The sequence below is a fragment of the Penicillium daleae genome, assembly GCF_028827525.1.
Source record: "Penicillium daleae strain IBT 16125 chromosome Unknown utg000008l_segment0_segment0, whole genome shotgun sequence".
Taxonomy (NCBI): domain Eukaryota; kingdom Fungi; phylum Ascomycota; class Eurotiomycetes; order Eurotiales; family Aspergillaceae; genus Penicillium; species Penicillium daleae.
In genome coordinates this window covers 549,874-562,507 of record NW_026623156.1, presented here as the reverse complement: position 1 = coordinate 562,507, position 12,634 = coordinate 549,874, and the positions used below count along the sequence as shown (strand labels likewise).

The 12,634-nt window shown below is 50.9% G+C and overlaps 4 protein-coding genes across 4 annotated transcripts; 3 read left to right on the top strand and 1 right to left on the bottom strand.

The window, feature by feature from the left end:
- Nucleotides 1–6,791: 6,791 nt before the first annotated feature.
- N7458_008853 (ketopantoate reductase family protein) lies at nt 6,792–8,967 on the top strand (the record flags this gene model as incomplete). Its single annotated transcript, XM_056912235.1, has 3 exons — nt 6,792–7,053; nt 7,140–7,569; nt 7,641–8,967. The coding sequence occupies 3 exons, from the start codon at nt 6,792–6,794 to the stop codon at nt 8,965–8,967; spliced, it is 2,019 nt and encodes a 672-aa protein (XP_056761084.1).
- A 71-nt stretch (nt 8,968–9,038) lies between these two features.
- N7458_008852 (uncharacterized protein) lies at nt 9,039–9,296 on the top strand (the record flags this gene model as incomplete). The annotated part of the gene is made up of 1 exon (XM_056912234.1): nt 9,039–9,296. One exon carries the CDS (start codon nt 9,039–9,041, stop codon nt 9,294–9,296), a length of 258 nt encoding a protein of 85 aa, XP_056761083.1.
- A 1,481-nt stretch (nt 9,297–10,777) lies between these two features.
- N7458_008851 (DASH complex subunit HSK3 family protein) lies at nt 10,778–11,215 on the top strand (the record flags this gene model as incomplete). The annotated part of the gene is made up of 1 exon (XM_056912233.1): nt 10,778–11,215. One exon carries the CDS (start codon nt 10,778–10,780, stop codon nt 11,213–11,215), a length of 438 nt encoding a protein of 145 aa, XP_056761082.1.
- Nucleotides 11,216–11,415: 200 nt separating this feature from the next.
- Nucleotides 11,416–12,529, bottom strand: N7458_008850 (histidine phosphatase family protein; the record flags this gene model as incomplete). Its single annotated transcript, XM_056912232.1, has 4 exons — nt 11,416–11,479; nt 11,597–11,812; nt 12,004–12,267; nt 12,354–12,529. The coding sequence occupies 4 exons, from the start codon at nt 12,527–12,529 to the stop codon at nt 11,416–11,418; spliced, it is 720 nt and encodes a 239-aa protein (XP_056761081.1).
- Between the last annotated feature and the right edge of the window lie 105 nt (nt 12,530–12,634).

The following is a 12,634-nucleotide window of genomic DNA, read 5'->3' as shown; positions in this document are numbered from 1 at the left end:
GAACAAAGCAACTCAATCTTGGGAACGGGTATCCAAGCAGGCCCAGCCGATGAAGGGATCTGAACACCGCAGGGACCCTATCAGGATGATTCAGAGTAGTCCTTTATAGTGATGACGATGACCCCACGACAGTTTAATCCCCACAGTCGGTTGTGCCATCTTCAGGCAATTTCACCTAGCAAGGGCAAGCTGTAAATATCGCGAGTGCGTTTTCATCTGTTCAGACAGGTATTTTCATTTGCAGCAAATATATCCGATATATTCACTGACTCCCTCGAACTCGCTAACATTACAAAGTAATAATATGCAGTGACCAACTGGAATGGGTTTCTCAAGTTAAGCCGTGATATGTTGGACACCAATAGCCTCGCAGTGTAGGGCCGCACATGAGACTTGGGTGAAACACCTCATTCCCAATACGATTGAAATTGAAGGGGAATTCTTGGCCTAACGATAACACCTACCGACGATATATTTCAAGTAGTCGACTAGGGATTCAAAGCTATGTTCAAATGAGTTTTGTGCACAATCGATATTTCGAAATATATATCTGCCCTCTATGGATGCCCAGCGGGAGTACACAGCATACGCCCCCCCACGGCACGGAAAAGTAAAATTCAAAGAACACAACCAAGGTACAGATGTCTCAATTAGAAAGTATTTATATTCCTACACCTATCATTTCATATGTAGTATTGTCAAAGCCTACCCAATTCAATCATCAGTCCTCCCCCTACATCTTCACACGACCATCCGACTTTGCAACCTTGCAGGAAGGCAACTGAGACTTTTCCAACTAGCGCCCGCCAACTTCCGGTCATGAGCCGCTTACCTTGCCAAAGTCCAGACAAGATGTGGGCGCAAGAGACTGGGGGTAACCACTGGGCAGACCCCTGCCCAACCAACTAACTAGCTGCCTAGAACCCCGACTCAAAGCTCACCCGAGCTGTACCAGGTACAAGCGCTCATTGGACAACCCGAGGACACCCAATGGCCCTTATGCTTCTTTTGCAGAACCGCTTTCGCGAGAACATGCTGATCGACAGGACTGACGCCGTTTTTGCATGGAAAATCTTCTTCAAGATCATTATGACCCAAGATTTCAAAGATTCCCCCTTTTCTCCCTTGGGCTGCCGAGCTATTTCCCCTTTCCTTCCGCAGCTTGCAGGGAAAGTGGCAGCTGTCAGGGCCCTAATGAAGAAAAACAAGGCAGGGAAATTGTGATAGTTTGCGCCCGCTGGTTGAATTGGGGCAGTGGGTTCTTATTTGACATCAACGGTCAGCGTTAAGGTTTGGATTGGGGAGGTCTGGAGGGATCAGCGTGGATTGAAATGTCGATTGCGGAGTCAACTGGCGAACTACAGTACTCGTAGGGACCATCTACGGAGATAATTTACGGAGGGTGCAGGATATCAATAGTATGTACTTTGTTTTTTCTTGTACCGAATAAACAAAGAAGACCAATTGGGCAGTTGAATTCTGCACCATTGACCACTGTAATTGATTATTCTTCATTCAGATTGTTGTGCCTGCGACCGTGATCAGCCAGTTGGAACTCTTCGGCGAATACTCTCCGCAACCATATCTAGTCCAGCAAGCTTTTCCTACCCGATTGACTGAAAAAAAGCATATATTGAATAGTTCGACAAGCTATGATATCTCAACGAATACTGGTCAATTCCCAAGAGCTTGGCCAGCGGCTCGTTAATCTCCCACGAGCAAGCAGAACAGGAACCGAAGCAATGCGACAGGCCAATGCGAAACTCCTTCGCAAATTAGCTGGCGGCAGCGCATATCAACAAAACAAGGCAGCAGGCACAAACTAGCGATCACCCGAGCCACTTAGTCCAGCCCAACCCAGAAAAGTGTAGGGTCACCATTAACCACAATCTAACTGCTTCCAGGACTGTAGTTTAACTTGAACCACGAAAACCCGATTTTTCTGCGTTGATTCTCCCGCTAAACCCTGTCTCCAACCTTCGCACCACCAGGCGCCAGTGTCCACCCACGGGGGAAAGGGCCTTTTGTCTTGCTTTAGCGTCGATGAGACTTTGGAGTGATTCGCACAAAAGTTCGAGGGAGTCGTATCCTGTAGTTAGTAACTACTCTACGGAGTGCACATGCTGTTACAGTGCTGTACCCGTACTCCGTCCTCCGTCTTCCATCCTCGAGTAGCCTCGAATTCTCGAAGAGGACCCGGCGTTCTCCGTATCTGTCTGGACCTTCCACTGGGCGTTCATTGGCAGCCGCCACTGACTCAATTGCAAAAGCCGATCCTTGTGAAGGACAGCCTATGAGACGGGATCATTTCTAACCAGCCAATGGGATTGGGATCCGCCCACCTTGGATGTTCTTGTACCTTCTTTTTTGTCGTCTGGTTGTTGTCTATGTAAAATATTCCACACTGGGGTCACTTACTACTACTGTGCGATCCCGTGTGACTATCGCGATCAATGGATATTGACGGAAGCGAACTCAACTGAAAATTTTGTTATCTTCCAGATGAAGTGTTTCGAGCTATCCATACAAGCACAGTGAAAGTGGTTTTCGTGGCTTCCAAAAAATAACAATGATCGGAATCCGAGCTATCGAATTTGGTACTGGTCGATCCTTAGGTGGGCAAATCAAGTGCTGTGCTGTACCTGTGACAGACCATAGTTTCGGTGGGACCCAATCGACCTTTCTCGACCGATGAAAGAGCAGGGAAATTCCCTGGCACAGCGCCAGGTCTTCATAACGAGTACGAAATAGATTAAATCTCGTTCGTGGGTGCTCCGGTTTTCCGCACGAGAAAAGTACCGAGACACGGTGATCTACTGTATATTACGCTGGGTGGCATTTCTAATCTATCCCCGGCAAAGGCAATAATGAGCGCGTGTGTGGCGCTGCTCGGGGACTATCGTCATGACAATCGTGCAAATCGTGAGATCATCGATCGTCAGGACCAGCTGTTGGCTCTAGCCTTGACCTCTTAGCCAAGGCCTGAGATCGTGGCTGAGCAATTGTCTTGCCTACTGTAGTTAGGCCTCTTGAGGGACATACAATAGCAAAGCTAACATATGCAGATTTGTTCTACAAGTAATGATCAATGCATAATTAACATAGTATGTTCATTGTATTATTATTCCTACAGTATATTGTAGACTGGCGTAAGAACCTGCAGTACTCGGCTTGCATGAAAATTATTGCATGGATATATAACTCCGAAAAATTCGCGAAAACAAAAACAAAAACACAAACATCTGCTTTCGTCTTTTGCAAACGTGGTTCACTCGCCCTGCCACCTGGCGGCATGACCGCTTCTGTACGATGGTGTTCCCTTCGCGAAACATCCGGCCGCGACCACCACGCGCGGTCGGAGAAAAAAAATTGAGCTTCGACTAGAGATTATTAATCGGGAGGCTGATGTAAATGTGGATAGGGCTTCTCCACCGTGACCGCGACGCGCTTGACGCTGTTTGTTCTGATTGTTCGGCTGCTGGCCGGAATTGACCCATTTGGTCTCCACCCTGATGGTCTGGTCGCCGCGATCGCGTATATAGCCATCTAGCCTGCAGAACTCCTGTAGTACATATCCATGTCCATACTAGGCGCGGTATGTATAGAGTCATATGAATTTGGAGAGTATGCAATGAATTAGAACAGGATATACTGATCAATCTGACCAGTTCAGAACCTTTTCGACCTCTGCACTTCATACCCTTGTACCTTTGGATCCGTAGAGTCTGGGCTGAGTCGACCATGCACGCGACGAGGAGAAAGGGTTCGATGTGAAACACCCCAAGTATGCAGGACGATCGTCTGCAGGAGGCGAGGACGACGTGCTAGAAGGATTATCAGATTCCTCAGACTCAATTCGTGTCTCATAAAAAAAAACCCCGAAGACAGAACAGCGAGATCTAGAAGCAGAAACACTTGATCCCTTGGAATTGGCTGCAAACGGGGGTTGTCGATCCCCTGGTTGACCCGATTGAGCTGTGGTATGCTGCGCCTGCCTATTATCCTTCAGCAAACACCGCCGCCCCTTTCTTAAGTTCTTACTCTTCTTCCTTTTTGCAGGATGGTGTATCTCTGATTCCCTGGGGCTAGGCCGGAAGAAGGAAATAGTACATACAGCTATATACTTTTACTATAGTTTGTAGCATACTATGGCTATTGTCGTGTTGTTAGGATTGAAGTCTTGTACGGTCAGCTGCCAGGGCATTTATCAGATGATTAAACTAACTAACTATTCTGAATGCCAGCCAATAGTGGGTCATACGCCAGGTTCTCGTTCTCCCAGAGTAGTTAGTTACCATTTAATCGTACGATGCTTTGTCCTTGTGTTTTCTCGCGATAGGCTTGCTCTGCTTTTAACCTCGGTCGGTGGTACCTAGTCAAGTTGCCAACGTGCATTGATCAAGGATATGTACTCGCTTTGTACTTACACGAGAACACACCTGTGCCTGACTTGTACACCATACCAGGGCCACGAATCTACGATCCTGTCCACAGACTAATCGTTAAGCACTAACGACTGTATACTACTGTATGTTCCTCTAACCATGTGACTCAGAGTTATGGCCAATTGCTTGTGACTCAGAGTTATGGCCAATTGCTTCGGTATTTGTCCAGTCCCGCTAGGATCGAGCTCACGTTTCCGCCACCATCACCCCTCTCGTGGCGCAAGTATGTACCGAATACCACACTGGCGGAGGAGTCGAAGCTAGCCTTACCTTCGCTATCTCGTTAGTGGTTCCCCTGGGAGAAAAGCAAAAGCTACAGTAGAAGCGAGGATGCTTGGGCCGCATGAGTTATGAACGGCGAACTCAATTCCTGGTCCAGTTAGTGTCAATTCATTTGTGCAACTGACTCTGCGGGCGAGTCCCATCGGAGCTTTGATAGGAGACTCAGGTGCAGCATTTTCGTGTAGAACTTACCTGAAGGATACCTTGAAAGCCTGTACGCTGTACTTAGCCCGGAATATCTCCCTGTGCACCCCAATCCGGGCCGACAACGGGCGACATAGCTTACAGTAGTAGACTGTGGATTTCCGAAAGTGGAGGAAGGGGAACGCGGCCGATGTACGCGTCGCAGCCCATTTACCCACGTTGATGAGCTTTTCGTTCTTCGCCTTCCTTCTCCCCGGGGAGAACGACATGACAGGTATGCGACAAGCTACAAGCCTAAATCAAGCCAAAACAAGGTCCCGTCGTCCGATAGTATGGACACTGAGCAGTGGCTCACAGACCAAGTGAACAGCCGTGCCGATCAACCATCGACGTATGGTGGTTTCGAGAGTGGAGCCTCCAACAAACTTGGGTGGGTGGGTTTCCCCTTTTAGTTCCATTTAGGGCCCAGATGAAAAACTAAAATGGGTGGGAAAAAAAGGAAATTCGGAAAATCAAAATCAAGGTCCCAAGGAAAAAAATAAATGATCAGAGCGTAGGTTTAATTATAGCAGCAGCCCAGTTTCCCAACCCACTCTGCACTCCGATACTGGTGGTGCATGCCCGAGGATCATCGAGATCATCGAGGTAGAGGAGAAGTATACCAAGGAGGACACGATCTCTTTTCTGGAAGATACCGATTGTCATGAATTCGAGCTAGAGAGAGATCAAATACTTTCTCGATCGCCGGATCAGCATCCTTTTCTGACTCTTCACAGCTCAGGGCCTCGACCACCAATGGATGTATGCATGTACCACCAGCGGGTTGATTGCGTGGAGGGCCACGAAACGGCTATGACGCGGGACGACCAGCGGCCTCTTCGGACAGAGTCGTACTCGGAAGAGAATGATTTGATTTGCATAGTCGTGTATGTTCGTAGTGAAAAGAACCATCTACACTATTTCATCAATAGTTTCGTGGTCAGAAGGTCGACGCAGACGGATTATCCTTTGTGATTCTTCTTTTTGTTTCCGTTGGCAGGTTTTCTTATCGTCCAGAGCCTTGTCCGTTTCCGGATTGAGCCTGGCGGGGGGATCCACGACCGTTGGAAAAAGCCCTTTTTCTGGTGAATTTCTTCTGCCTGGCATCTTGGGAACTCGTTCAATGGATGGATGGCGATAGGTACCAGTATCGGGTTGAAGGGAAGAGATCACGAAGAAAGTAGAGAAGTACCACAAAAAAAGAAAGAAAGTGATCATTACGGATCAAGAACTTGTTTCTACTAGTTGCACGTTGGATGATCCTCTTCGTATGATCCTCTTCTTATTTCTTATTCTTCTGATGCTTGCCCATCTCCCGTGCCCCAGTCCAGTCCCAAAACCGGCCAACTTCTCTCCTCCTCCTGCCCAAACTCGCTCTTTTCTTTTTTGCCCTCCTTCCCTCTGGTCCTTGTTCCTTGTCCTACTCTCTCTCACTCTCTCTCTCTCTCTCTCTCCCCTTCTCTCTCTCTCTCTCTCCCTTCTCCCTTTCTTTCCTCTTCTTCCTCCCCCTCCGTTCTCCCTTTTTTGACACACAAACCATCTCCTCTCCCAGCTCCCTGTCCTTTCTTTCCTTCCTCCCCACACACCCTGGCTCGCCGGTGATCTCTGCTTATCGGCGGCCGCGCGCGCCTCTGGACCTCCTCGACTTAAGGTCCCGCCCTCCCCCAACACCACCACCTTCCTGCCAGTTTCGACCATGGCCCCCCCCTCCTCCTCCACGCCTGCGCATCCTCTCCGGTGAGTTCTTCATCCTGGCCCCTGCTCTCTCGCCTGGATTTTCCTCCCCCCTCCTCCCAATCTGCCAATCTTCCAATCTCGTCCATCCTCCCAACCTCTCCCCCGACCTTCCCGACGTTTCCGACATTGCCCCCAACCTCCATCATGGGCCGGCCACTAATGAAAGTTTGTGCAGTGGGTGGGAATGCGATTTCGGCTTTCTTGTCATGGCGCCTGCAGGCTACGACTTCCTGCGACGTAACGCTGGTTTGGAAATCTGGGTTCGATGCGGTGGCCCAATATGGTGTTTCGTTCAAGTATGTCTGCGCCCGTAGTCGCTTGCTGCCTGCGAGGACTGGTTCACTGACACCTGGGTTCTGGGATAGATCAAAAGCATTCGGTAATGAGCGATTCAAACCTCGTCATGGTATGGTCCTGGTCCTTTCTCTTCCCTCGGAGCTCCGAATCATTCGGGCCCCAAGGCTAATCTGTCTCTTTCTGGCTGTGGTTTAGTCGTCCGAACACCTGAAGAAGCTTCCTCCCGTGAAAACGCCTACGACTATGTGATTCTTTGCGTGAAAGCATTGCCCGATATCTACGATTTGGCCTCGGTCATCGAATCCGTCGTCACACCCCAGCACACATGCATTCTGGTAAACACAACGAATACCATCGGAATTGAGGCCCATCTGGAGCAACGGTACCCTACCAACGTGATTCTTTCGCTAGTCTCCAACGTGGAGATCTCTCAGACGGGCCCCAGCGACTTCGAGCACTTGAGTTCTAGCGAGATCCATGTGGGCGCAACCAACACGCAATCCGCCATTCCCACCTCCATCCAGAACGACATGGCCGCGGCATTGGCGATGACTCTGAACTCTGGACAGGTCGATTGTCACGTATCGCCGAATATTCGACAGGAACAGTTCGACCGGATGATTGGGTGAGTGTTCTAACCCAGGCGCCTTCCGGAGAGGCTCCAGAGATCCATTGTTGTGCTAATGACCGTCATAGCCCGATCGCGTTCCACCCGGCAAGTGTAGTATTCGAGACTCCTAACCACACACAGCTCCTGGAGAAAGTCGGAGTCCGCCAACTAGTGACTGGAATTATCGACGAGCTCTTGGAGCTGGCTCGAGTGCAGGGCTGCAACTTTCCCGGTGATTTCCGCGAAAAGACGATCGAGAAGATGACCGCATCAGACGCTCCCAGCACCATGTACCAAGACTTCCAAGCCCGACGCCCCTTGGAAATCGAGACATTTTTGGGATCTCCCATTAAACTAGCGACCGAGTCCAACGTGTCCGTCCCTCACATCGAAGCTTTATACGCCATGCTCCACCATATCAATACTGTGAACCAGAACCGGCCCCGACCAGGCGATTCCCCGCCCGCATCGGTCATGGGTCACCCCCCACCCCGAATGTCCTCCGCACCTCCTCCACAGCGCCCACCGATGAATGGCGCGATGCGATCGAGTCGGACCCATTCGAGTATGGGCGGACCCCCTCCTGGCCAGCGACGGGGTCCGCCCTCTGGCATGATGCCTCGAGGACCCAGTGGGCCTATGCCGATGGGCCCCCAGGGCCGAGGCATTTCCCGAGACGCTTCATTGGAAGGACTCGAGGAGTTCAGCCATTTGGTGCTCTACGATGAATCGGAAGGTGGAACGCCCATGCCCCAGGCAAACGGCAATGGTTATACGGATGCGGCCTCTTCTCCTAGTGATATAGCCCTACGGGAACGCGAGTTGGCTCTGCGCCAGCGTGAATTGCAATTACGGGAACAGGAGATGAGCATGCGGAGAGGCCCTGGACCAGGCCCAGGTCGTCGTGGGCCACCACCTCGGGCACCAGCTTCGGCCTTTGACGAAGAGGATGAGGACTATTTCGACCCAATGGACAACATGGCAATTCCTCATATCGATCCCGATCAAGTTGATATGATGAGCATCACGTCACGCCGAGCCCGGAAGGCACCCAACCCCAGTCAGATCCGTAAGAACCCTGAGATGATGGGCGGTGGTCATATGCCTCAGAGTCGACCTGGGTCATCGTTTGGTCGCTACTTCGGTCGGAAACGCGCGAGCGATCGAGTGATGCAAGAAATCCCAGGCCTCCATGACTCGCTCATGGACAACCCGATGATGAGCTACTCGTCGAATCGATACGGAGCCGTTGACCGCAACCAGATGGGCATCGACTCACGGGCCAACTCTCTAACGGCCAGTCATATGGGCGATTACCCTCCCCGACCGTACCCTCAGAGCCGGCGAAACAGCCAGTCCCCCGCGGCACCATTCCCTGGACCCCCGGCCCATCTCGTATGGGTCGTCCCATGACTGGTCATGATCAGAGTCTTGGACCCCATGGTGGACCTCCTCATAATGGCCATCCGTCGCCGCCTGGAAACATGCGGACACCGGTCCCCCGGCACCCGTCAGGACAAGGCCCGGTTGGACCGCAGCAGCTTGAGCAACACTATGGGGTGAGCAACTCGTTTCCCGCTAAGGGCCCTCCCAAGAACAAAAGTCTGACCGGAAGTGCGAGCGCCAGTGCTGAAAGTGGTGATAGCGGAGCCAGCGCGAATCTTGATTCCGAAGCCTCGGCTCATAGCAGCCAGATCAGTCTCGGTGACCATTATGCCGTTCCAGCAGCGCCCGTTCGATGAAGCTGAAGCTGGAGCTCGTTTTCCCTTGATTGTTTTCCCACCTGCTTTACGTCACCCTACTCGCACTTGATGACGAACAATTGGCGATCGACGAACCGATTCGGTTTTCCTTTCTGACGTTTTCCTCCATCATCTCCTATCATCCTGGACACCATACCTTTCTCGCCTGCTCTCTCAAGCTCTGTCATGTTTGGACTGTTTTTGCATTCGCTGCGTGGGGGTCATTCTACGGGGGATATTGTTTTACGGATTCCACCCCCCGGTTTTGAATTGAGGCTATCGGTTAATACTCTGCTGTTTGCTTCTTTACATATACATGAGGGACATAGGGGTTCTTATCGCTTATTGGTGTTTCGTTTTCCCCCCTCTATCTTTGTTCCGGAGCGCTGGGGAATTTGGGTTGTGCTCGACTCGATCTCCTTTTCTCTTTTTTCTCTTTCCCTACGCTGCATTGATACTCAGTCCGTTCTCGAGGCATTATCGATTCTTTTTTTTCTCTCCGTCCACTCCAATGCCGAGGCCCTTCGCACAGCCTAGACCGGGGGATTTTCCCTCATCTTTCCTGTTCTTGCTTTGCAGCATATCGATATAATGCTTTTGTCGGCTGTCTCTTTCACCTACAACACTGCCTCAGTCGCAACGCCTCGCACTTCTGACTCTCCTTGCCTCTCTGCATGACTGTACACTACCGGAACCGGCGCACTCCTTTTTTGTTTTCCTTTTGGTCTAACTCATCATACGTGGCTCGTATACGTCGCCTTACTACTCTCAGCCTGATCTGCGTCTATTATCATCATTCCCATCATCCTGCCACGTCCTCGGCATCGAACTTTCCTTTATTTGAACCTTCTTCTCTTTGCTGTCTCAACCCTACCTCATCATCCGGCCTATCTCACGCCTACGGTCTTTTTTTTTTTTTTTTTTTTTTTTTTGTCTATTTGTTTCTGCGGTCTGCTTTTCCCCATTCCTCCCTGGCGCATTTGCAAAAAGAGCGGAGGATATCGTTCGATATAGGTTCGACTAAATAGTCGAATTTGGTCTTCATGGCTGGCTTTGGTCCACGCTTGCCGTGGATCTTAATAACGGATGTGTTTGCGGTGGTTCTGGCGAATCGGGGTGGCCGTGTTCTGGACAGACACCGTTTTTTTGACTTGTATCCTTCATGGTGCGCACGAACTGATAGACATTCCCCGTTATATTATTGAAGTTGCTTCTGGCTGCTCTCTTTTTCTTGGTATCTTTGTATTGTAAGTTTGAGTAGACTTGGATTGTAGATGAAGTTGTGCTGTATCGCGATTTGGTCCTTGATAGACAGATACGGTCACGTGAGATAACCGTCGATGTAAACATTCGGAGTTTCCTCGCGATCTTCCCTGACAACAACCCACTCATACACTCATACAACGTCCAGCCGAGGGATCGTTCGAGCAAGATATTCGCACTGAAAGAAATCTCACAACAAACTCAAAACTACCGCAACAATGCCCCTCAACCCAACCCACCACCGCACCGATTCCCACCCCTCCTACCCCCGCGCCTCAATCCTCCCAACCTCAACCTCGTCCACACACCTCCACCAAAGCCAATACCAAACCCAAAATCAAAATGCAAACCCCAACCCCAACCCGTCAAGCTCAGCAAGCGGCTCCGCCTCAATGTCCGCCGCCAAAAGCCGACAATACGCACACCTGCACACGCAACTGGCAAAGTTAAACGCCAACCTGGCGGATACGGAGAATCTGTTGCGCATGACGGCGGTGCAGGCCGGGGATATACGGTTTTTGGGTGGGTATATGGGGGCGTTGTTTATGGGGAGCGCGAAGGTTCTTGGGGAGGAGGGAGTTAAGGGGTTTGGTGATGGTGCTACTGCTGCTGCGGCTGGTGGTGGGGTGAAGGAGGAGGAGAGTGAGGAAGATTGAAGATGTTGGGGAGGGTGGTTTATTTTATAAGGGGTTTGTTTTGTGGTGAAGGTGAGTTACTGTAGTTGGGGTTTGTGTGACTTGTCTTGGGTTCTATAAGGGGTTGCTTCGGTTTGCTAACTATTTACTTGAGGGTTTGTAGCTGTGCCGAGATGGATGGGCAATAATGTGCTATGTTATGATCGTTGGGAATATGATCTTTACTCGACAACGAATTGGCCTCCGAGGATAACTGCCGGCTCGTCGATGTTGTGGTGTTCATAGCTGGACAGGCTTCATCAGTCATATTCCTTCAAACTGCCCGGGGTCGACTCGGCTCTTTTACTTGCACACTGGCAAGTTCGCGCTATCACGGGAAACGGGGGTATCTCTGCGACTCACCTTAACGTGCCCACACCGCCGGCTTCCAGAATCAGCGAAGTCTCATTCAATGGCTTGCCAACCCAGCGCATGGCAAATGCGCGGAGGATGTGCCCGTGCGCAACAACCAGGACGTCCCCTTTTTGCTGGTCGGGGTGCTCGAAGCAGGCGCGGTGGTATTTGTCCTTGATCTCGGTGATCAGAGCATCGAGACGGCGGACAATGTCTTCGGGTGATCTAAAAGGAGAATATGAATTAGCTTGAGCATCGTTTGGGGGTACGGGGCAGAGAACAGCGTCCGCTCCAATTGTAGACACTCCCAAACCCAAAGAACAAGCTATATCAGACCCAATTCTGATTTCCCAACCAAATATGCATAGCCAAAAGACTCAATTCCAAATGAGAAAGGAAAAAAAAAAGACACTTACTCTCCCCCAGGACACCCATCTGTCCAAATATTCCAAGGCCCCAGCCCCTTCTCCGCCCTAATAGCCCGAATCTGCACACTCGTCAACCCCTCATACTCCCCATAATCCCACTCCCGAATCGCCTCCGTAATCTGCACCCTAGCCTCCGTCCGAATCGGCTCTTCGTGCACAGCTTTCCGCTGCTCATTCCAGGGAAGACGCTCGCGGCAGCCGATCTCGAGGAGTTCGAGGGTTCGTTGGGCGCGGGAGCGTGGGGAGACGAATCTGGTGGAACGCTTTAATTCAGCGATGAACAGGATCAGAGAGCTCGGAGGATGTAGATATTTTCTAAGGGTTAAGGTCTTTCTTACACGTGGACTAGATTCTTTGGTACGATGAGCCTGTCATCCCCGACGAGGGCTTTGCCAGTGGCTTTGATGCGTTTCTCGCCGTTGGCTGTTAGCGGGAGGTCCGTTGTGCCGGTGTGGCGCCCGTTTAGGGACCATTCGGTTTCGCCGTGGCGGACGATGAAGCAGCGCGGTGCCATTGGTATCTTCTCTTATGCACGAGCTTTATTAACGAGTGAAGGGAGTGGGAGTGGGGGTTGTGGAGGGGCTTTTGTTTCTTCTCTGACCGGGTAAGCTGGACGGAG